This window comes from Mytilus edulis, chromosome 2 (genome assembly GCF_963676685.1).
Source record: "Mytilus edulis chromosome 2, xbMytEdul2.2, whole genome shotgun sequence".
NCBI classification, from domain to species: domain Eukaryota; kingdom Metazoa; phylum Mollusca; class Bivalvia; order Mytilida; family Mytilidae; genus Mytilus; species Mytilus edulis.
In genome coordinates, this window is record NC_092345.1 from 26,417,643 (window position 1) to 26,441,091 (window position 23,449).

At 31.6% G+C, this 23,449-nt stretch overlaps 1 protein-coding gene across 2 annotated transcripts; it reads left to right on the forward strand.

Annotated features, from left to right (window-relative positions):
- The first annotated feature begins 523 nt into the window (after positions 1–523).
- On the forward strand, positions 524–22,872 carry LOC139511842 (uncharacterized). Of its 2 annotated transcripts, XM_071298957.1 has the most exons (5): positions 2,019–2,509; positions 3,133–3,281; positions 5,484–5,803; positions 7,048–7,194; positions 22,768–22,872. In XM_071298957.1, the coding sequence occupies exons 3-5, from the start codon at positions 5,732–5,734 to the stop codon at positions 22,792–22,794; spliced, it is 246 nt and encodes an 81-aa protein (XP_071155058.1). In that variant the 5' UTR covers positions 2,019–2,509; positions 3,133–3,281; positions 5,484–5,731; the 3' UTR covers positions 22,795–22,872. The 2 variants fall into 2 exon arrangements, with proteins under 2 accessions (XP_071155057.1, XP_071155058.1); XM_071298956.1 differs by lacking the exons at positions 2,019–2,509; positions 3,133–3,281 and adding an exon at positions 524–655 and having other exon boundaries at positions 5,612–5,803.
- The last annotated feature ends 577 nt before the right edge of the window (positions 22,873–23,449 follow it).

A 23,449-nucleotide genomic window follows, 5' to 3' on the forward strand; every position in this document is an offset into this window, starting at 1 on the left:
CTAATTGAATAACTTGTAGAATCTGAATATTCCCTTCTTTGCATGTTGTTTATGCGTTGAATTCTTCTTGTCCAGATTCTTGAATTGTAAGCTATGTACAGGTCTAGAAATGCGGTTATTTAGCTACGTATCACAGGTACAAATGTACGGGCCCACCAGATTGAGGCTTAGAACAATGAGTCGATATGAAGTTATTTTAAGATATTGGCATTCATAAGTGCAAAAAATGCATGTTTATTATACGACTTACACGCATATTTCATTCGATGTAATAATAATAATTGCTTGTATTGTTAATGTATTGTGAAATATAAATACTAATACATGTAATTTGATATTATCCTGTTTTAATATGTTCATACAAAAAGACTTAAATTGTGTTTTCAGACGCGATTTATTTACCTAACATTTTTTTTATAACTACAGCAGTTTCGCATTTGAATTTGACATGAATATCTGGTTGTTTTATAGGTTAATCCAATCTTAAGTATGTTTTGCTAATTCTTGCATAAGATAAGTGAAACATCTGTTAAAAAAAACCTGGCTTTTCTTTACTATTTAAAGCAGCACCAACCTGCAAATTCAACCAATTGCAAGATGAAGTCAATCCAGATGTTACTCGCAGTCTTTGTGATCTCCGCTCTGTGCGGTATAGGTAAGAACGCCTTGTTTTTTCTCCGATTTTTACAGCTTATTTCTGAAGCATGTAAAGCAAGAATTTCTTTAGTTTGTTTTACATTGTTTTATCGGGGCCTTTTATAGCTGACTATGCAGTATTGGCTCTGAAATGCGATGCACAAATTGTGAAAGAAGTGGATGTTCAGTAAATATGCAATTTATTCGAAACGAATAGAAGGGATATGCAGTTAAGTCCGTTTGTTTTCTCGTTTGAATTGTTTTACATTGTTTTATCGGGGCCTTTTATAGCTGACTATGCGGTATTGGCTGTGCTCATTGTTGAAGGCCGTACGATGACCTACAGGTGTTAATGTCTGTGTCATTTTGGTCTCTTGTGGACAGTTGTCTCATTGGCAATGTTTCCACATCTTCTTTTTTAAAGGTAAGGCGTGCTTTGTTATATTGGAATATATAGCGCTCAGCTTGCATTTCCTATCATGATTTTCTTGATAGAGTGTTGCTGCTCACAAGGAAGCTTTTAAACCAAGAGTTCCAAATGGTGAAGTTGAAATCATCCCTTCGTAAATTTTACGGACGCCATCACGAGTTGGTTGACCGTTATGGAATAATCGTTTCACAAATGATATCGGATATGTTCCTTACGTCGAAACTACAATCCCCTTCCCTTTCGTGAATGTGACCTACCGAATTAGACTATTTACCGGATTTGTTATCACATAAGCAAAACGACGGGTGCCACATGTGCAGCAGGGTCTGCTTATCCTTCCGGAGCACCTGAGATTACCCCTAGTTTTTGGTGGGGTTCGTGTTGTTTATTCTTTAGTTTTCTATGTTGTGTCATGTGTACTATAATTGTTTGTCTGTTTGTCTGTTTGTCTTTTTAATTTTTAGCCATGCGCGTTGTCAGTTTGTTTTAGATTTATGAGTTTGACTGTCCCTTTGGTATCTTTCGTCCCTCTTTTACAACAAATTTACTTTTAGAATAACTGATGTCATGACCACATTTAGAGTATATTATTTTAATTAGTTACATGGTGTGTTAGTGACCAAATACGATATAAATGGGGAGAGAGCGAAGCTCGAAAGCCCATATGAAATTTACTAACCCCATATATATCGTATTAGGTCACTAGTACACCGTGTAACGAGTTTATCTTATCGATTATCTTCACATGTGGTATTTTGACTACTGAACGGTCTACCAAAGTGATCAAGTCTTCAATACGTAATTAGTATTAAGATCCTACTTCCATTTGTCTATACAGAAAACGATGCCAACAGTAACAACTTTTTAGCTTTAAATTTGTTTTATGAATCTATTTCAATCGTTCATTACATGATTACATGTATCAATATCTTCGTCTGTTGAATCCTTTCAGATCTTTTTTGGTTTTGAAAGGGATGTAACTCCGTTATGCGAACAAAACAATTACAACTTTTTAGCTTCAATTATGTTTTATGAACTTATTTCAACCTTTCATCATCAATTTCTTCTTCTTTTATCCTCAACACCGTGTTGTTTTTATAAAGGGTTGTGGGAACTTTTTTTTGTTTTGAAAGGGAAGTAACTCCTTACTAACCCCATATGGTTGCTAACCCTATATGGTAACTAACCATGTAATTTTTTTTATAGCACCCTATAAGAAATATATATAGTCACCATGTGTAGTCCGTTAACCAATCATATCCCAATAAATTTATAGGAGGTAAGATAAATGTAATTTCAATAATCAGTCTTCTTCTATATGTTTGATATGATATGTCTATTTCGTGTGCTGATAAATTACCGTCTCTCTTCTTTTTTTTATGCTTGCATTGCTTCGTTAATATACTCATATTTTTAGTCAACACCTTAGTATTATTCTTAAGGGCATACGATACAGTTACAGGGAAGGTAATGACGTTGCTAACGTAAAATGTTATTTTCGCGACGTCAAACTCTGACATATCGGGAACAGATGCATTTTTCGACATATTTTTACCATTCAAACTGATTTAATTTGAAAACGAGTGCATGGACCCCTATTTTTTAAAACAGCAATTTGTTTCATTTTGCAAGGAGATTATGTGACCCAAATTTTATAAAACTGTAAATAGATCAATTTTTTTAATTTTGATAAACATGCAGCAAAAATTTACGTTTTTTCCTCTATTCATGAACATTTGATAAATATAGAGTTATTTCGGAATAAAATTTGCATAATTTTTAATAATACTTATAAAATACAGAAATTACCGATTATTTAACAAAAACCATTTTGTGTTTATCTTTTAAAACAAAAAAGTTATGTCTTTCTTTCGAAAAAGAAAATAAGGACACAAATCTGAATTTTGAGCAAATATACAAAATTTCGACCTTATTTTACTCAAAAAGTAGCACATGAAGGTATATTTTTTATTACATATTTGATTTAATCAGGTAAAAAATAGCCTATATGCAAATTTTCATCAACTTGTAAATACAGGTTCAAAACTGTATCGTATGCCCTTAAGCTTAATCTGTAAACAATCAAAATGCTACACAAAAGGAGGATATCGCAAAAATTACAGTCGCTGCAAAGGAAACACTTTTGACAAAAAGTCTCCAAGCGACTGTTTAGGTGACGTAAATGTTTTCTCCAAGTTAAGCAGCTATACAGAAGGTCCGAGACCACCATTGTCGTCCCTTGATTTTCGTTGTTCACAAATATAGTCCCTAGTGTTGACAGTGGGTTACTTGCCATTAATTTTTATACCCCTTCCAAATTTATTTCTCCATGTTCACTGCCTCAAATTGCAAGAAGGGGGTTGAAATTACACTGTAAAAAAATTTGGGTCCAGAATTTTAAAGGAAAGTAGTGATTTGGTCCAGCTGAAAAAGGTTGAAAATGAGCACTTCGGAAGCTGTCAAAAGATTTCAAGACGCCCTAAACATAAAATTGGCCATATTTTGAGTTAGAGGCGATGAAGTTTTCTATAAATTTGATATAATTTGTCCCAAAAGTAGTACAACACACTGTAAAAGTTTCTTTGAGAAAGCGCAGGTGGGATTTTTTTTATTTTCATTTATGTTCTAAAAGAAATGCACTACGAATTAATTGTGTTCTCGGACCTAAGAGGTGAAATCTGTAAATATAGAATTTGTACTCTGGCAACTTCCCTAAATGATTTGATGGTGTCAACTTGTCAAATAGCATGAAACTAAAGGATTTAAACTTTTATTTTATAGAATTTCTGCCAAAACGACCAATTTTGACATTTTATGGTCAAAATAGGCATTTTATAACTTTTTCAATATTGATGCATAAATGGCATCCTGACTTTCTATCTGACAGGTTTTTATGTGTCAATATTTGTGTTTCTATGCCTTTACCTGCTTCTTTTACTTATTTATGAACTCTGAATCTACAGAAAAGAAGTTTATCTCAGATAAAATGTGCAAAATGTGTTGTATGAATGACCCTTGTCTAACGCCTTGTTTGGATGAAGGCAATAGTGGGGAGCTTGGTATATAAAATTTGATGTCCATATTAGAGACTTCACTAAATTTGTATCAAATGCACTTTACAATGTCTATTGTACCTGTTCCATTTCACATACTATATTTCTTTTCTTCTGTAGGATAGCAAGTGGTTTAAATATAAGCCTGTTGAGAATAAATTGCATGAAAGTTTTTCCCTAAAAAGGCAAAAATCTTTGTTTCAGCCCATACTGCTTGTAAGAAAAGTTATTTGCAAGAGTCTTTTTGTGCTCAGATTTGTTGTATCATGTCACATGAGTATAGAAATGATAAAAAAGACACACATTTTTATTTTTTATAGCCTCAATATGCATTTTTAAATGTAAATATGTGGCACGGCCTTAATTGACCCTAAATTTTTTCCAGTCTTACTTGGCCTAAGACCCTTTTAAACTAATATGATATGTTATTTGTAACTTTTCTTTCCATTTAAAGTACTTTAAATACATATGTAAGGATTATTTATAACCAAAAAGCTTCACAAATTTAAAATTGCTGGAAAATATTACATCTTCATGTAAGGCTCCACTTCATTGAAAAACCTGAATTTTTAGGCGCAGGCTCATATAAATTTGACTTATGAATAATTATGCCAAGTCTGATAAATCAAATGAGTACTCTATTGCTTTTAGTACATGATAAGTTATATATTAAGGCATTTAACAAGTATTTTTTTGCAATATTTAAATTTTTAAAGCCCCAAATGTTGATAGTTGAAATTTTTCAATTTTAACGTCAAAATTTTACACGCAAAGATGAGTATAGAACTAAACTTAATGTCTATAATATACATCCTATTGTCATGAAACTTTGTAAGTAGTGTTATAATACATTAAGCTTTGTTCATACCAAGTTTTTTTAAGATTTGTCTACTCTTTCTACCCTATTAGGTCCGAGACCACCATTGTCGTCCCTTGATTTTCGTTGTTCACAAATATAGTCCCTAGTGTTGACAGTGGGTTACTTGCCATTAATTTTTATACCCCTTCCAAATTTATTTCTCCATGTTCACTGCCTCAAATTGCAAGAAGGGGGTTGAAATTACACTGTAAAAAAATTTGGGTCCAGAATTTTAAAGGAAAGTAGTGATTTGGTCCAGCTGAAAAAGGTTGAAAATGAGCACTTCGGAAGCTGTCAAAAGATTTCAAGACGCCCTAAACATAAAATTGGCCATATTTTGAGTTAGAGGCGATGAAGTTTTCTATAAATTTGATATAATTTGTCCCAAAAGTAGTACAACACACTGTAAAAGTTTCTTTGAGAAAGCGCAGGTGGGATTTTTTTTATTTTCATTTATGTTCTAAAAGAAATGCACTACGAATTAATTGTGTTCTCGGACCAGAAGTTTTCACATTTCAAAGTGGTAATAAATATACATGTGATGTTTTTGAAAAGATAAACATTGTTTTTCTTTAAAACTGAAATTAAAATTTCATTTACTTTATCATTAAACATGTCTTAAATTTCTTCTAGTGATTACATCTTCCGACTCTGACAGTAGTGATTATGGTTACAAATACAAACGTGTAAACGGATATTGCACGAATAAAGGTTATAAGGATTGTCGATCAGGATATATCTATTATAGCAGAAATGGAGATTGCAAATATGGCAATAAGTCGTGGAGGTATACTTGCAACTCTTATACAGGATGCTGTCTTCCGCGTGAGTATACATCTTTGGAATTCATCTGTTTACTAACACCAATTACAATAATAGATAATACAAAAGTTCCTTTTACCCAAGTCCTTATTCAACCTGAAGAAGAAAACTTTAAGAACAGACGCAAGACACACTATTAATAACACCTTATCCAACTTTGTAAATAATAAATTTAAAAAAAAAGTAAATCACAAAAATAAGAATTCGAGGAAAATTCAAAACAAAAAGCCCTCAATCAAATGTAAAAAGCAAAAGCCCAAGCACATCAAACGTATGGATAACAACTGTCATATACCTGACGTGGTACAGGCATTTTCCTTTGTAGAAAATGGTGAATAAAACTTGGTTTTATAGCTAGCTAAACCTCTCACTTATATGACAGACAAACAAACAAACAAATATGTAATTAAGAAGCACAAAAAGGCATATAGACGACATAGCCCATTAGTAAAAATGAAAGGCAAATCTACAAAAATCATCAGAGACAATAACACAATGACGGGATGTGTAGGTACAGAGCCACGACATATGTATCAAAGAAACACAAACAGGCATATAGACATAGCACAATTTAGAAAAAATTAAAGTCAAAAATACAAAATTGTCATACAACAATATCACAATGACGGGATGTAAAAGTATAGAGCCAAGTCATATGTATCATAGAAATACATAAAGGCCTAAAGACAAATGAAACTATCTTCTCTATCATGTCGACGCGATAAAAAAAAATGTTCCGTGAACCGAATTGTATAGTTGATTTTGCTGTAGTCAATTCATTCCCTTTGTGAAACACGTACTCTGAATAATTTTAAGTCACTGATAGGTCTTTTGTAGACGAAACACCCGTACAAGAATGCTATCTAGAGATAATGAGTTGATTATATTTAATATATATAAAAAAGAAGATGTGGTATGATTGCCAATGAGACAACTATCCACAAGAGACCAAAATGACACAGACATTAACAACTGTAGGTCACCGCACGGCCTTCAACAATGAACAAAGCCCATACCGCATAGTCAGATATAAAAGGCCCCGATATGATAATGTAAAACAATTCATTTGTACAAATGTAAATGAACACAATGTATTTGTTGATTATATTCGTCCACCATATATATCTTATATACTAGTAATTCATATTTGGTTTTACAATGAAGGTTTAAGTAATGCTTTTGATTTTGTTTTCCAATTTTAACAGTATTCTTTTATAATTTTTTGTTAATCTTTATTTTGACCAAAGGTTACCAATATAGCAGTAAATATTCCTGCATCAAAAAATACGAATGTCCTAGAAATTACTTTTATTATAACAACAAAGGCTACTTTTATTATACTAAGACGGAATACTATAATTGCAAGTCTTACAAGGGATGCTGTCTTCGTAGTGGTAAGTAGCTATATAAAATAAAAATATGTTGCTTAACGTTGACTCAAGTCTTAATCCGTTGATAAGGGCAGCGATAAATTAACTTTCTACAATGAAAAAAAACCACATTACTGTTTGCTATAGAATTCCACGACGTCATGCCAAAATGTGACAAAATTCAAACAAAAATCATTGCCCTGATTCATGACAGAACAAGTAACGAAAAACATATATGTCAGACAGCTCAACAAAGAAACACCTCCACCATAAAAGAGATATTCATTTAGTTAAGCCCCTGTCACATCTTACCGGATAGCACGAACGGACGCCTAACGGATGAAAATAAAAGTTGTCCGTTGACAAAATTGTTTTCCGTTGGGAGTCCGTTGATGTACTGACCGAATAAAACGGACGAGTAACGAATGTATAACGGACACACATCGGATATGCAACGTACGAGAAACGGAAACGTACCGGACAGAACGGATGTCGAACGTACTTCCAACGGACGCATAAAACGGACACCAAACGGAAGCGTACCAGATTAAACGGATGCACAAGATATACGGAAAAATTAAAGTCGACAATAATAATACATGTGAATCGCATAAATGTTCAAAATGTTTCTGTGTAACTGGTTTTGATTTGTTCTTCAAAATGCCGCCAAAGGGCAGTGTCGTGCCTGAATAAGAGCTGCTTGATTGTGAAGACGTTTCCTTACTCTAAGATCGATTATGAATAATAAGAATTCATGAACCTTAATTCGTTTTATCCGTTATACGTCCGGTAGAAGTCCGTTTCTCATTCGTTTAACATCCGTTTTATTAGTTAGACATCCGTTAGAAGTCCGTTGTTGAATTAATCTGTCAGACCTCCAACGGATGTATAACGGACACGTAACGGATACAAAACGGAAACGAAACGGACGAGTACACTACATAAAAGTATGTTTTTAAATTATCAGTTTTTTCAACATGTATTCAATGATCTAATGATTTATTTATATAATTCAACTTTCTTTTCAAATTTTCACAGACGTACATTTTGTAGTGACTTCGATGATGAAAAATTAAATACATCACATCCTTAGTTCGTTTATTAGCAAGTGTTTAAAGGGGGGATGTACCCTGCGCTTTGACGAAAATAAATGTGGCCCGTTTAATTTCCATTAAATTTTGAAAAAATGTTTACTTTGATTTGTTGACAAAAAGATCTACATTTCAAATAATTTGTACCACACAGTTCATAGAAAATATTTCATTGAAAACATATCAGTTTGAAACACAATAATTTTATCTATGTTGGATACATAGCAGTTTGTCACACAATAATCTTCTTTATTTATAATAATCTTCTTTATCTATGAGGAGCTTGGTTTCTCGTTTCTATAGAATAGAATAGAATAGAATATTTTATTTACCAAATTAGGGCCCCAGGAGGGCATATGATACAGACAATATTATTATAAACAATAACATATGCAATACACACACAGTAAAGATATGTAACAAGTGTTATAAAAATAATAAAATAAAATAATTTAACACAGAAAATACACTCAACGAACTAGTAGCAATGTATTATTATTCAATGAATACTATGTTGAAAATGACTCAAGTGCACCCGGTAAGTGTATCTTCACTTTGAGAAGACAAACATGAGGCATTAGTAGTTTGTGCGGAGAAATGTCAATATATAAAAATACAAAAAATACAAAAAGAACCCAATAAAAAACAAAGCAATTAAGCACTCCCACATTTGACTATGAGGTATACTGCAAATAACAAAGTTTATTTAATAAAGGATATTTAATATGACTTATCTGCAGAAAGCACCAAGAGTCGGTGCTTAAAGGGGAGTCCCTACTTGTACTTAATGCAGATGAGTCAAGCTCCTTAATTATTGAAAAAATATTTTTAAAACATATTTCTAAGATTATAGATTCTGTGTCCAGCCAGCAAAGATCATCAAGGGACGGTGCCAAAGAATTTGAAATTCTTCTTATGATCTGTGCAGGCTTAACAGGGTATCCAAATTCATATTAAAGAGTTATAATGAATTAGTTATTGCAGATTAAGTTGTACTTTAATTCTTAAGTATCTTCTATATATTTGTAAAATGCAAATAGTACATTAGGATCCTCATTATTCATTATCCAAATTAATTTGTTATCAATATTTAAATTTTGAAAGTTTGGACATGATTTTAATATACTTTGCATCATTTCCTCTCTTTTTAATAAATGAGTGTCACATTTAAATAAAAAATGAACTTCATCCTCAACCTCACCCGAGGTGCACCTGAGACAAATTCGGTTTTGTCGAAGAGTACCCTGGTATCTACCAGATTCAATTTGCAATTTGTGAGCAGATATTCTTAATCTAGTAATACATTTCCTTTGCTCAAAATGTCGAATTATTGACAAATAATTTTCAAAACCATAGTTGCACTTGAATGTTACATAAGTTCGTAGTTTACCATCTTTATGTTTGTCTAGCTGTTTTTTCCACAATGCAGTATAGTATCCCTTAACTATCTGACCACAGTGTAGTTTAAATGTTGAGTATTTTTCAAGAATATGTTTTTCTATGCCTGACATTTTTTCCCTTAAAATATTAATTGATCCATACCAAGAGGTTTTTTTTGTTTCAAATAGCTTTTTAGAACAATTATATGCAGCTTTTAACAAGGGAAATGATGAGCCAATATTTTCTAAACGATGCCAATATCCTAAAACATGTTTGACTATATCATAGTGAAGTGGAAAACGGCCTAATTCAGACAAAACTGCAAAGTTTGTACTCTTCCTATTAACGCCTAAAATATATTTGCAGAATTTAATATGAAGTTTTTCACAAAGTATCCTTGAGTAAATTGTATCCACTGTTATGTTTTCTTTTTTTAAACGTGCAGTAAAGGGATTGAAATATCCCCAAATTTCACACCCATATAAAAGTATAGGCTTTATTGTATGGTCAAAAACATGAATTGCATTTTTAACAGTAGGATTATGCACTAAAAAATCATTACATAGTTTGAAGTATGCTTTTAAGGCTCTTTGGTATAAATCATTCTGAGCATATGAAAAAGAACATGATGCATTAAATTGGATACCCAAATATTTATAATTAGATACACACTCCAGCTCATCTTTGTTGAAAATAAATTTTTGAGAGATATGTCTGCCTGCCTTGTTGAATATCAACACCTTAGTTTTTTTAGTATTTATATCTAAGCACCAGTCATTGCAAAAATTATGAAGTTCATTTAATTTCTCTTGTAGTCCTTCAGCTGAGTTAGATAAAATTACAATGTCATCAGCATACATAAGGCAATGAATGAGTTTGCCATCCAGCATAATTGGATCTCTGGTTCGTGTAAAATAGTCTGGAAGGCTATTTATAAATATTTTAAACAAGTTAGGACTCAAGTTATCTCCTTGTTTAACACCAAGCTTTGTTTGAAAGAATTCAGTTATTTTATCATGTATTTTTATACAAGATCTAGTTTCAAGATACATATTCTTTATAACGCTATAAAACCTTGAACTAACCCCAATCTCTAACAGCTTAATTCTAATTCCTGTATGTATTACTTTATCAAAAGCTTTATGAAAATCAACAAAGCAAGCAAACACTCTCCCATCCTTAGTATTACAGTATTTATCAAAAATACATTTTAAAACAAACATATGGTCAGATGTTCTTGCCTTTCTTGTGAAACCTATTTGACAATCATTAATTACATTATTTTCTTCTAAAAAACTATCCAACCTTATATTAAGTATACTGTTAAAAAGCTTACCAATTGCATTAGTGATTGTTAGTCCTCTATAATTATTTGGGTCAGTGACTTCACCTGACTTATGTAATACTGTAATATAACCTTCGGTCCAATTTCTTGGGTATAAACCATGAGACAGACAAGAATTAAATATTTTTGAAAGAGACGATAGTAAAACATTTTGACTGTGTTTAATCATATTGTTTGAAATGTTATCCAAGCCTGGTGATTTGTTACAACGTAGTTTAGAAATGGCAAAAGAAATTTCTTTCTCTGTTATAAGTTTATCAAGATTATTAAAACAAACATTTTTTTCAAGATTATCTAGCTTTTTTTCCAACTTAGCCACTCTTTCTTTGAATGACTCATGTAATTGATATAATCCATTGAAATGTGAAACCCACACAGATGGTGCCACAGCAGAACTATGGTCCTTATTATCATTATTTTTTAAATCATTAATTAACTTCCAATAAGATTTAGGATTATCATCATGTAGATTCTGTAACTGCTCAACAAGTGATTTTTTATATTCTTTATACTTAAATTTTCTAAGTTTAGAATATTGCTTATTAAGCTTATAATAGTGACCTCTCACTAATGGGTCATAAGGAAATTTTGAATATATTTTACCGTAACTTATTAATTTGTTTCGAAGATGGTACAAATCTCCATCAAACCATTTTTTTGTCTTTATTTTCTTATTTCTTAGTTTATTTCTTTTTAAAGAATTAGTAGCAGCAGACAGGAAAATATGTGATAATTCTGCTGCAGCCTCATCGACAGAGGATTGAGACTCTTTGATTATACTTTTATTAAATGTATCAATTTGTGTTTGTATATCTGGTAATAATAGAGCTGTCTGAAAGTTTGTAGGTGATTCATCTGACCATATGAAATTTGGAGATTTATCAAACATATTAATATTACAATCATTATCATCAACAGTAAATTTACTTGACATTTCCCATTCCAGTATACAATGACAATCTGAAATAGTAGGCATAAAGTTGTGAACATAAAAATATAAAATTTGATCCAGAATACTCTCCGACACCATCACATAGTCAACCACACTACTGCCGTTTGGCGTATAACATGTGTACTTTCCAAAAACATCCCCTAGGACTCGACCATTTAGTATCCTTAACTGGTTTAGAATACAGAGATCTAATAGACTCTTTCCCCTTGAATCAATTGTTGTATCACTGCTTTGTCTTTTCAAGATTTGCTTATCAATTGGATAGTTATCAAAAAGAGGTAAATAAGATTGATCATCATTTAAAATATAATCAGGGGAATTGGCAATTCTTGCATTAAAATCACCACACAGTAAAACATTACCCATTTTCATATATTTTGCAGTTTCCTGTTCTAAACATTCAGTATTGTCCCGGTCGAGTCCCTGAGTATATGATGACATTGAGGGTGGGTTATACACTACACACATATATAAGTCTTTTTGAAAATCAAAAAAATCCTTTTCTAACTTTATCCACATAATGTCAGTACAAGTGTTTTTGAGAATTTTTACATAAGGTTTGATATTTTTTTTAACTAATACTGCCAACCCACCAAAAAATCTGTTGTTTGCCCTAGTTTTAGGTCTACATACATTATAACAATTAAAAGGACCTATTCTATGAATATTGGACTCATATCCAATGTGTGTTTCAGCAAAAAAAGCCAAATCATATTTATCAATTTTGTTTAAGAAAAGGGGATCATCCGTTTTGTTACCCTCCTTGTTCATAAGGCCCCCTAAATTAAGAAAGCACATTTTTAATGATGTGACTGTTCTTGGTGACATAGTCCCTTCTATTCTTGTATTTATTTTAAATATCAAAGAAATTTAAAAACAAAATGAAAAAGAATTATTTAAATACTTTCCAAGTATATAAATATTTTTATAAACAATATGATAAAGAATATATGCAAAAAGATAAACCTTTTTATAAGGTGCCAATTAAAGAATTAGAATTAAATGGCCGTCAAGTTAAATCAGTTGTTTTTGTCCTTGACTTGATTTTGATTCCTTTTTTTATCTTTCTTTTTATAAACTTAGTTAGTAGTGTACCAAAATTCCCTTGTGTGCAATTCACACATTCAATTGTAATAAAGGGAATAAAATTAAGGCAATCCTTGCGTTATTTGATATTCACTATGTTATTTAGAACTAAGTTGAATTTATATATGACTTTTAACTTTTCAAATAATAATGAACAATATTAAAAGTTTACAATATAATGTTTGTTCATTTATGACATCCTGAATTTTATATGGAAAACAACAAAAATAGAACATGCAAGTTCTACTGCATATACATGTATTTGTAATAAAAAGAGAATTATGTGATATGAATATAAACAATATACATTATATATGTGTAGAATAAAATTGACATTAGTATTATTATACAAAGTTAATCTGAATCTCCACGGCCACGGCCACGACCTCTACCTCTTCCTCGTCTGTTGCGCGATTGGCTCCTAGGTCGACGAGTGGGTGGGAGCGGAATATTGAGAATTTGGTGTACTGCTTGTTTTATGTTTGATGCCAGAAATGACACACCTTTATCGTTTAAGTGATACAAGTCATTTTGTAATATATCCTCGTTCGCTTGACCTTCATAGTACATGTTATTATGTTCTATTAGTTGGAATTTCTTAAGCTCTGTGTAATGCCTTCCATAGAAATTCTGTTTGATAAGAGCATTAACAATCTGCCCATTAGTGTGGTGCATCATGTCATCCTTTCTTGGTGTAGCAAGTGATATTATACATTTAACTTCACACCATTTCTCTTGAATAGTGGATATAAGTGCAAACAGCTCACATGCACAATTCTGTGGGGTTTTTGTCTTTAGATCGTTGGTAAGTATGTGTAAAACAACAACAGCTGGTGGAGTTTGAGGATTATAACCAAGGATATATTCATTTGTTTTATCCAGAGTAAAGCATATTTCCTTAATAGCATCTATACTTGGCGATAATTTACTTTCATTGATCCCACGAATATTTGACGTTCCTATTAGAAGGACACTAGGTTTCCAAATTGGTTGTTGGTCAACTTGTTCTTTAGTCTGGTGTTGTGACTTGGATGTTGCAGTTCCAGCGTGTTGACCAGAAATATCCATTGATGATGAAATTTGACTTTTCAGGTTGAGTATTTCATCCATCGCTTTATCCAACTGTAACCTTAAATTGTGCTCAGATTCATGAAGTGTTTGTAGTTCTTGGTTTTTTATAATAAGCCTATTTGCATTAAAGTCAAGCTCGGAGTTTGTTGATGAGACAAGTTTTTCTAATTCCTTTCTAGTCTCTACTAGCAGATTTCTACTATGAGTATTCAAATCGTCATACTGACATTTTAGAAGCGTAACATTCCCCTTTTCAATTTGTAGTTGTGACTTCAGAGAATCTTTTTCTTCTTGTAATGTTTTGATTTTTTGTTGTACTGATTGTAATTCTTTAGACAGAGTATCCTTATCAGTGCTCTTTTGGTCAAGTTGAGACTGACCTTGCAAAAGAAGTATTTTGCACCCATTAACAGCTTCTACTATAGTTGTAGTGTCTTTTTCCTGACTAATTTGAAGTTTGCATATAGTGTCAAGGAAGCATTGTTGAAGACGAGACAAATTGACTTCAGTTTGTGAAGGGGTATCTGCTGCATTGTTATTATTATCAATTTTTGGGTTGGTTGGTTTTAGGTTTTGTGAAACTTCAGATTTTTCTTCATTTATATTGTTAGCATCAGTCTTGGTTTGTTTTTCTGAAACCGTCATTACTTGATCATTAATTGTTTGCTGTGTGACCACTTCATTAGGTTCACGACCTTCGATTGTTTTCAAGGGGGTCTCGTCATTTTCACATGTATCTAACAGCTTCATTATTTCAATCAGAATTGGGAAATCTTTTTCAACAAAGGAGAGGTAGTTACTTCCTTGTACTCTAATAGTACCTGTTGTTACAAAAAAGGTGACATTATATTTCAAGATATGTTCACTTGGATCTCTGATTTCTATTAATATGGAGTTAGCAACATCATGTCTGTCAGACCATCTTTCTGGTACATCTGACCATTTTATTACATTATCTTTTTGATTACCCATATTGTCAAAGTAAAGCAGGCTGAGAGCCTTTATCCAGGGTTGTATTCTATTTACAGAAGTGTGAAATGTAATCATATGGGCACTTTCTTCGTACATATTTACATCAATAGCCTCAAATTGGCATTTCTTTGCTTTACCGGTACGCTTATTCAGTTTTATTGGTAAACAATTAGATGGGTATTCTGTATCTATCTTTGACATATCCGTGTCAATTTTAATGTTTTTTAAGACTTCGTTGCCGTCCCAGGACGCCATTTTGGAAATCCAAATTTACAACGTGTTCAAGAGTTTATGGTTTCGATAAGTACACGTACTGTCTTGTATCTTGACTTTAAAAGTGTGTAGGCTGCTATAAAAGTATTTAAGTCTATTAATTGTATGTGTTTGCTCGCCCTCTACCATATATATTCAGGATTATCATTCAGTTTTCAGCCGCGTGAAAAATGCACAGCCATTGTGTAAAGGGAGGTAACCAGCTATATAAGTATTTGATTTAAAACGTCCAGCTGAACTTGAAAGAGTTAACTCTCTTAGGTGTCCTTACCTCCAAAGGGAAACGTTAAAAAAAAATTGTTTTACTTTTTGACATGTTTCCATTTAGTGCTTTTTTAGCAAGTATATTGGTTCATGTACGAATAAAAATGTAAAAGAAAATTAGAATACTAATACGTTATTATGCAGAATTAATTAACTTATACAAAACTTGCAAAGATTATTCACATTTTACGTTCGTATTTTGATTTGCGACTCTTTTATGATTTTCTCTTTTACTCAGTCTATATTCAGTGTATATAAAGTGCGAATCCAGCTAGTTCATTTTTACTGTTATATGCGGATATGTCTATTGTAGAATAAAGGATCATGGGAAAACTGTATTTGTTTATGTTTTGAAAATATCAAGTTAAGTGATTTGAAGATAAGTTTTAACATATTTTCATTGTGATATGTCTTTATAATATACAAACATAGCATTAAAGTTCAAATAAGTGTTATAAAAGCATCATAATATAGCATATCGATTATTGAAAGCGATCCATTTTAGCTATAGATGCGATGAATTATCACTGTTAGTGCAGTCATTATTAATGTAGAATTTTCAAAGATGCGAGGAATTTTTATTGTAGAATTATGTGATAAATGCACTTGCAACAAACGAAAAAACTTAGTTGATGACTTTAGGATTTATGATACATGTATTTTCAAATTGAAATACAAACTCCTCATTCATTCTTCATCAAATATATAGCTTTTCAAACTTGTAACAAAAGCGATTCTCAAAATGAAAAATTCTAGATCCGCGAATGGATACTACCGCAGAGGTAAAACCATGCACATTTGGGTTATTGAATTGTACACGAAATGATTGCTACTATTCATTTTTGTTGATTTTAGACCCTTTGGAACTCTATGTGGGCTGTTTCAGCAACTAGACAAAAAATCCCCAAACTAGATACACGGTTAGATTCAGCATGTCAACGAATCCCAAATATCTATATTAAAGGACTTTTGTCTTTAAATTTGGACCCCTCAAAATTGAAAAAGGGACCAAAAATATAAAAAAAAATGCATGCATCGGATACATTTGTTATTGAAGGCATGACTGTAACAATAGGATTGATATACACAAATATCTTATTCTGGAGGTCTCATTAGGGGGGGGGGTTCTGATCCCGGATCCCGCTTACTGTTTTGGCAGATTCCCGTATTCCGCTTATTGTTTTGTCAGATTCCTGTGTCCCGCTAGACTTCATTTCTCGTTTTTCACGACACAATCATTTGACTTTCACCTGTCACGCTTGCAAAAAATCGGCAATCCGGCGTCACGCTTATACCCAAATGCGACCCACTATTTTACTCTATTCAGAATCATATTAAGCCCATTATACATATATTAAAAAAGTAGTGTGGATTATTTTATACCTTTTTATCCCGTCTTGTTTCGTTTTTGAGCCATATATAGATGTCGTATGTGACAATGAGACAACTCTCCATCCGAGTCACAATTTATAAAAGTAGACCATTATACGTAAACATACGGTCTTCAACATGGAGTCTTGGCTCACACCGAACAGCAAGTTATAAATGGCTCCAGTGTAAAACCTTTTAAACGGGAAAACAAAGATTCAATCTATATCAAGATGTACGTAATTAGTGGTGAAGTGTCATGGAAATGGATAAAAAAAAATAAGGATAAAGATCCCTATACGCTTTATAAGAAACTAAATGGAATACATTTGAAATAAATGTTATTTCTATTGAATTTATTAGAGTGTTTTAAAACCAAACTTTCCTCCGTAAGTTAAATTTTATCAAATCTTTCTCTTACTTTATCTATTGTTTGAGCAAGTCGGCTAAATTAAGGCCTTACAGCTAATTTCATAATGCATGCAAAGCGAAACTTTGGTTGGCTTGCTTGCTTTGTTTGTTTAATTGTTTATACAAACTTTGTAAATAAGATTGACACTTTTAAACAATATGATTAGGCATATGATAGTTTAACCTGTATTTTTAATATTTGAATTAAATTGGGTGTTATCATAACGATTATCCAATAAAAGAAAAACAAGCAAGTCAACTAAAGTCTTGCTCTACATGCTTAAAGAAATGAGCTGTAATAGATAAAAAAATAAATAAAAAATTATACAGTGAAAATGCACCGCATATACAGTACTAATGATTCGCTCCACAGTAAAAATGAAAGAATAGTATCATTATTCGACAGTAAACATGACTAGTATTACGAAATCATCATAGTGGAATTTAGTTAAATATGAAGAAACTGAATGACAAAACATATTCTACGTTATACAACTTTATTAATTGTATTAAAATGAATATTTTGTACTGCAACAACATCTTACCTGTTAGTTATAAAGCACCTGCACGATCTGTTCGTGAAATGTCATAAATATTCACCTATTTTGGTATATATTTCAAAGCTGGATGGCTTTAGGCGCGATAAAACCCCGCTCGCATCTCTTACTTTGTTTTATTAGTATTATGTATTTCTGAACATATACATTTTAACTAATTTTCTTCATTTTCTTCGAAAGTAAAAAAAAGTTCGTCTGTTTATTTATCATTCTACATTAGACATTTATGGCATATACAGTAAAAATGATATTTTAGGATCCGCACTTTACATACACTGATATTGTAACTTTTTCAATATTAGTTTAAACTCAAAATATTGATGTAAAGTAAAAGTATCTGTATATTAAGAACTTTTGTAATCTAAAAATCCGTAACATATTGGCAAAAACATTTATGGTTGTCTATCAGTTTTCATGAAAACTAATTTTAAAATGTTGTTTAGTAATGCAACTATATTTTTAGAAAAATATGAATCAAATGTAATGATTTTCATGCATTTTACGTCATCATGAATTTGTAATCTATTTTAAAGTGATACAATTAGTTTACTACGTGGTTAAATGTTGCCAGAAATATTTAAAAGTAGGCTTCGTCATGCAAACGAACTAACGTATTTTGACTTTGTTAAAGTAGGAAAGCATTCAAGGGCCATATTTTTTTTTCGAAATGTGTCGACTTTTATCTTGAAATTATCAACTTAAAGGGAAATCACATTATTGTTTATACGCATCGCTCTCGGCGCCGCTATATAGTGTCGTGGCCGTATTATGACGTCGCCGTTTTCGATTCCGTCGCAGTGGTTGCTAATTTCTAAAATGGCGGCCCGCTCGAAGGGACGTTTCACTAAAGCAGAAGAAAGCAAACCACGTTTTGATTTAAGTGCAACAATGAAAATGCTACTTGAAATGGACACAATCACAATGTATGGCAACAAAAATAGCCGATAGTGGTCTTGATATGGTCTTGATATGAATTACCGTCCGCTCAACTCATTTTTGTACAAACAAAAAAAAAACCTTTAAGTTTACTGTAAAGTTTATATAATTTCAAATAAAATATTTATTGATCTCGCAGATTTCTTAGTTGTATGAAAAAATATTGTAAACAAAAGAGATATTAAAATTTTTTGTCGATCAGTTCAATATAATCAACACGTAAATTGGCGAATATGAAATCCGGTCAATTTTTTTTGTAGAAAAACAATTTGTTTTACTATAAAGTTTAAATTTTCATATAAGATAACTATTAATCTCGCAGATTTCTTAGTGGTATGAAAAAGTATTGTAAATCAAAAGAGATATTAACACTTTTTGTCGATCAGTTCAATATACGTAAATCGTACATAGAGTGAAATCCGTCCGGCCAATTTTTTTTGCTCAAACATATTTTTCAAACTGTTTTTGTTAGATTTTCATAAAAAATAGTCTTGTATCTCTAAGGTATTCAAATATTAAAATAATCTATCAAATAACAAGAAAGTTCCGGTGAATATCCTGTCACAATTCGGGCGATCGTCCTGTTATTAGTGTAACCCAGCTGTTGGCAGCGTATCGTTGCGATGCGGTATGTGGGATTCAGCGTATATTTTCCGGAAAAAAATAACAATATATTATTACCAAGAGAAAAAGCATGTAAGCGTACAGCTTCCAGAACTTGTAGTTTTCTGTCCAGCATAGGGACGTAAACAAGAACAAGGAGTTTCTGTCGACTTTAAGTTTTCCCATATCACATGAAACGTCATTACTATATAGTCTTCTGTACTACATGTATAAACAATTCATCAAAACTTAATTTCACATTTGTATTTATCCGGTTCAGCCTGTCGGGTTAAACAAAGCAGGGTCAAAATTCATAAGTCAATATGTTCTAGGTCTGAATATGTATTTAACTTGCCACTGGCCGTTGATTTGTGAAGTGTTTGAAATTTTATTTATTTCATATGTGACGACAGAAATTATCAAAGTGTCATCCATCTTTCCTAAAATATTCCTTACGTCTCCTTTTCCCTCTTTTTTTTACTTTATCTTTTGGGGAGGTGGAGCACAAATACATGAACACGAGTGATTTCTATAGTAATCATATATTTGTTGAAATATCAAACGTTATTTAAGAATAACGCCATTTAAAAATCACTGTAAGAAGCATACAAAATTTACATCGGTTGCTTGCTGTGGAAATCAATGAAAATTTAGCACGTATTATAAAATAAATCATATTCAATCTTTCTTTAATGCTTTGTAAAGGATTACATAATTTAAGCCCCCCAAAAAATATATTTTGTTGTATTTCTTCAAACTGTAGCTACATGCAGTAATATATACGACCAGCAGATTAAAACATCCGACCGCTAGACGTCATAGCAATATGGGAATATCAAACACTATGCCTAGTTATTTTGGTCCTATTGATGACCACAACAACAAAAGTTCCACACTGTATATTTGGCTTTACAAGTCACCGACAAAAGAAATATTTAACACACAAATACATGTATTTATGTAGAGTAACATATCTTTCAGAGTGCTAACTGTAACCATCACACCAGGGTCCGTCTTGTAAAAGAGTATTCAACTCATATAGAAAAATGTTTTTGTGCTGAATTCCGTGTAATATTTGCCATACAACAAATGCAATTAAGAAATACTAAAGATGACTTCAACTTTGACAATTACTTTACAATAAAATGTTACTGTATCTATATTTAACGATTCGATAGATTGATAAAAATATTAATGAATAATCAAAATACCTAAAAAAAAATGTTCAATCATAATATAGTTATCATATTCTAATTCAGCCCAAGCGTTGCATTGCAGAAATGCTGTTATGCCAGCAACGTCGTTCTATAACGTTAACAGAAAAGTTTATAGTTCCCGCCAAAATTCGACGATAAGATTATTTCCGTTTTAACGGATTTAAAACATCGGTGACCCCCCTTTTTTATTTATGCTTTTAAAATCTTCCCTGAAGCTGCAACTTATGCATAAGTTTGAAGGGAAAAACATTAGTAGATTTTTTTTATTTCAAGAAAAATCTGTTATTAATAGCAATTAAAAATGGCGGGAAATGTCCAAAGGCCTCAAAAATAAGGAAACAGAGACAATTAAATGTGTTTAAGGTACATATAACATTTGACTGTATTTGATATTCCAGTTTAAAATCGTTTTTCAATAATTTTGCCATTTTAAAGCAATTTAGAGCGCTATTTCTATATTTTGGTATAACGCGATTCTTTAAGTTTTGATGACGTCATATCTCGAAAACAACATCGGTGACCCCAAAATTTTTTCCGCCTAAAATATCGTAATAAGTATGATCTGTTAACATGCAAAATTTCAATGAATTATCATTAGAAGTATAAATAGTGTTTCCAACTATTATCATCTTTTATGGTTGGAATTTCTACTTATGATCTTGGAATAATCAACTTTAATCTTGAAATCATCAACTTTAATCTCGGAATTTCCGACTTTCATGTTGGAATCATAAATTCAATATTGGAACTATCAACTTCAATCTTACTAGAATAATCAATTTTAAACCTGGAATTCCAACTTTATTCCTGAAATTATTAACGCTGATCATGGAGATGACTTATGATCATTTTCGCGGCTAAATGTTTTTGTAAAATGTTAAAGAAAAATAGACGTATATCTAAAGTGTAGCATAGCTTCACGTAGCCCAACTAATACTGATCTGTAAACAGGGGGAGTAACATCTATCAAAAGGTAAACGTGGAGATTTATCATCTGTGACACTACTTTTTAAAGGGTCACTAGCTGTCAAATTCATTTTCACCGATTTTAATCAAATTCTCATATATGATTTATAACAATGTAAAACATTTATCCAAGCTATTAAAAGTCTAAAATAAGCAATAAACAGGGCACTGGTATTCAAATACATAGCTTCGTTTCACGTGTATTTTAGTCTAGGCGCCATCTAATTAACATTCGAGTTGACCTTTAAAGTCATCCGATGACCATTTAAGCGATGTAAACATAAATATTGATATAAATAGATTAAGCAAACTCGTGCTGTTGGATTTTTCTAGGTCTATTTAATTTGATATTATAGATGAAAAATAAATGTTTATCATCGTTTTTACCTTATAGGAATGATTGTTTTGTGGATCGAATCAGTCAATCAAATGATTTACCTTTGTTTAACTTTCAAAGTTGACATTCTTTTTTCTTTAAATAAATTTACACACACAATTCACGTGTTATCCATCTCAAGCTAAGGTGTTAAATTGAAGTTCACATGAAAACGGATTCAATGAGGTCGAAATATTCACTTGCAAGTAAATAATTCATAATCAATGTTTTTTTTAGTTTATTTTGACAAAATTGAACCATACTGGCTGCTTAAAGAGAATTATTATTTCACTACTTGCATTTCATTAATGATTGAGCCAAGTATAAACTATTCTTTCCGCAGTCTACTGATAAAATTGAGTAAATATCATTTGCAACGATCATGTACATTTACAAAAGTTTCGAATCAACATCCGGTAATGCAAGTAGAATTGAAATTTTCTAAATAAATAGCAATTACATATAAAGATATTTCTGGTCTGAGATTCATACAATTCACAAAATGAAATTTTATTTATCGAATTAAAAAATTCTTGCCAAAAGTAAATATTTTGCTTTTATCAGTACCGAATTTCTGGATTTTAAATACACGGAAACATCTCTAAACAATTAAAACAGAAAAAGCGAAATTGAAAATAACAAACTCATAAATAAATTAAATTTAACCATACACTTATAGTCTTGTTTGCTTTACACTTTTTTTTTATTAATGTTTATTCTTTTTTTCAGGTTACAATAAAGGCTAAGCCTCTTTAGATACACTTGGACAAGAAAACATCGAGAAGTGACGTCCACATTCAATGATAATTTCAAATAAAATCTTTAAGACAGAAATGTTGGTCTAGGCACGTTTAATTGTTATTTGCTGTCTCTGTATGGTTTGAAAGATACCAGGATCATAATTTAATACGCCAGACAGGCGTTTCGTCTACATAAGACTCATCAGTGACGCTCAGATCAAAATAGTTAAAAATCCAAACAAGTACAAAGTTGAAGAGCATTGAAGGGCCAAAATTCCAAAAAGTTGTGCCATATACGGCCAAGGTAACCTATTCCTTGGATAAGAAAATCCTTAATTTTTCAAAAAATTCAAAGATTTAAAAAACCAACTACAAATGTTATCCTGTCAGGCCAATGTACCACAGAAATACACTTTGTTTGATATGTGTTAAAGGATACGTCTTTATGTAAAGTACATGATACATCATACTCACAAAACAAGGAACTAGAAAGCTCTATGACAACACGAACCCCTCTCGACCAGTGGCAATGCAATATACCAAGTTATAAGTCTATATAGTAAATCGAACTGATACCATTATTTATTTATCATCAACATCCGACTTCCGTGTTTAAAAAAAAAACACGATACAAAAAATGGAAAATTACAAAATCACCGTATTCCGAGGAT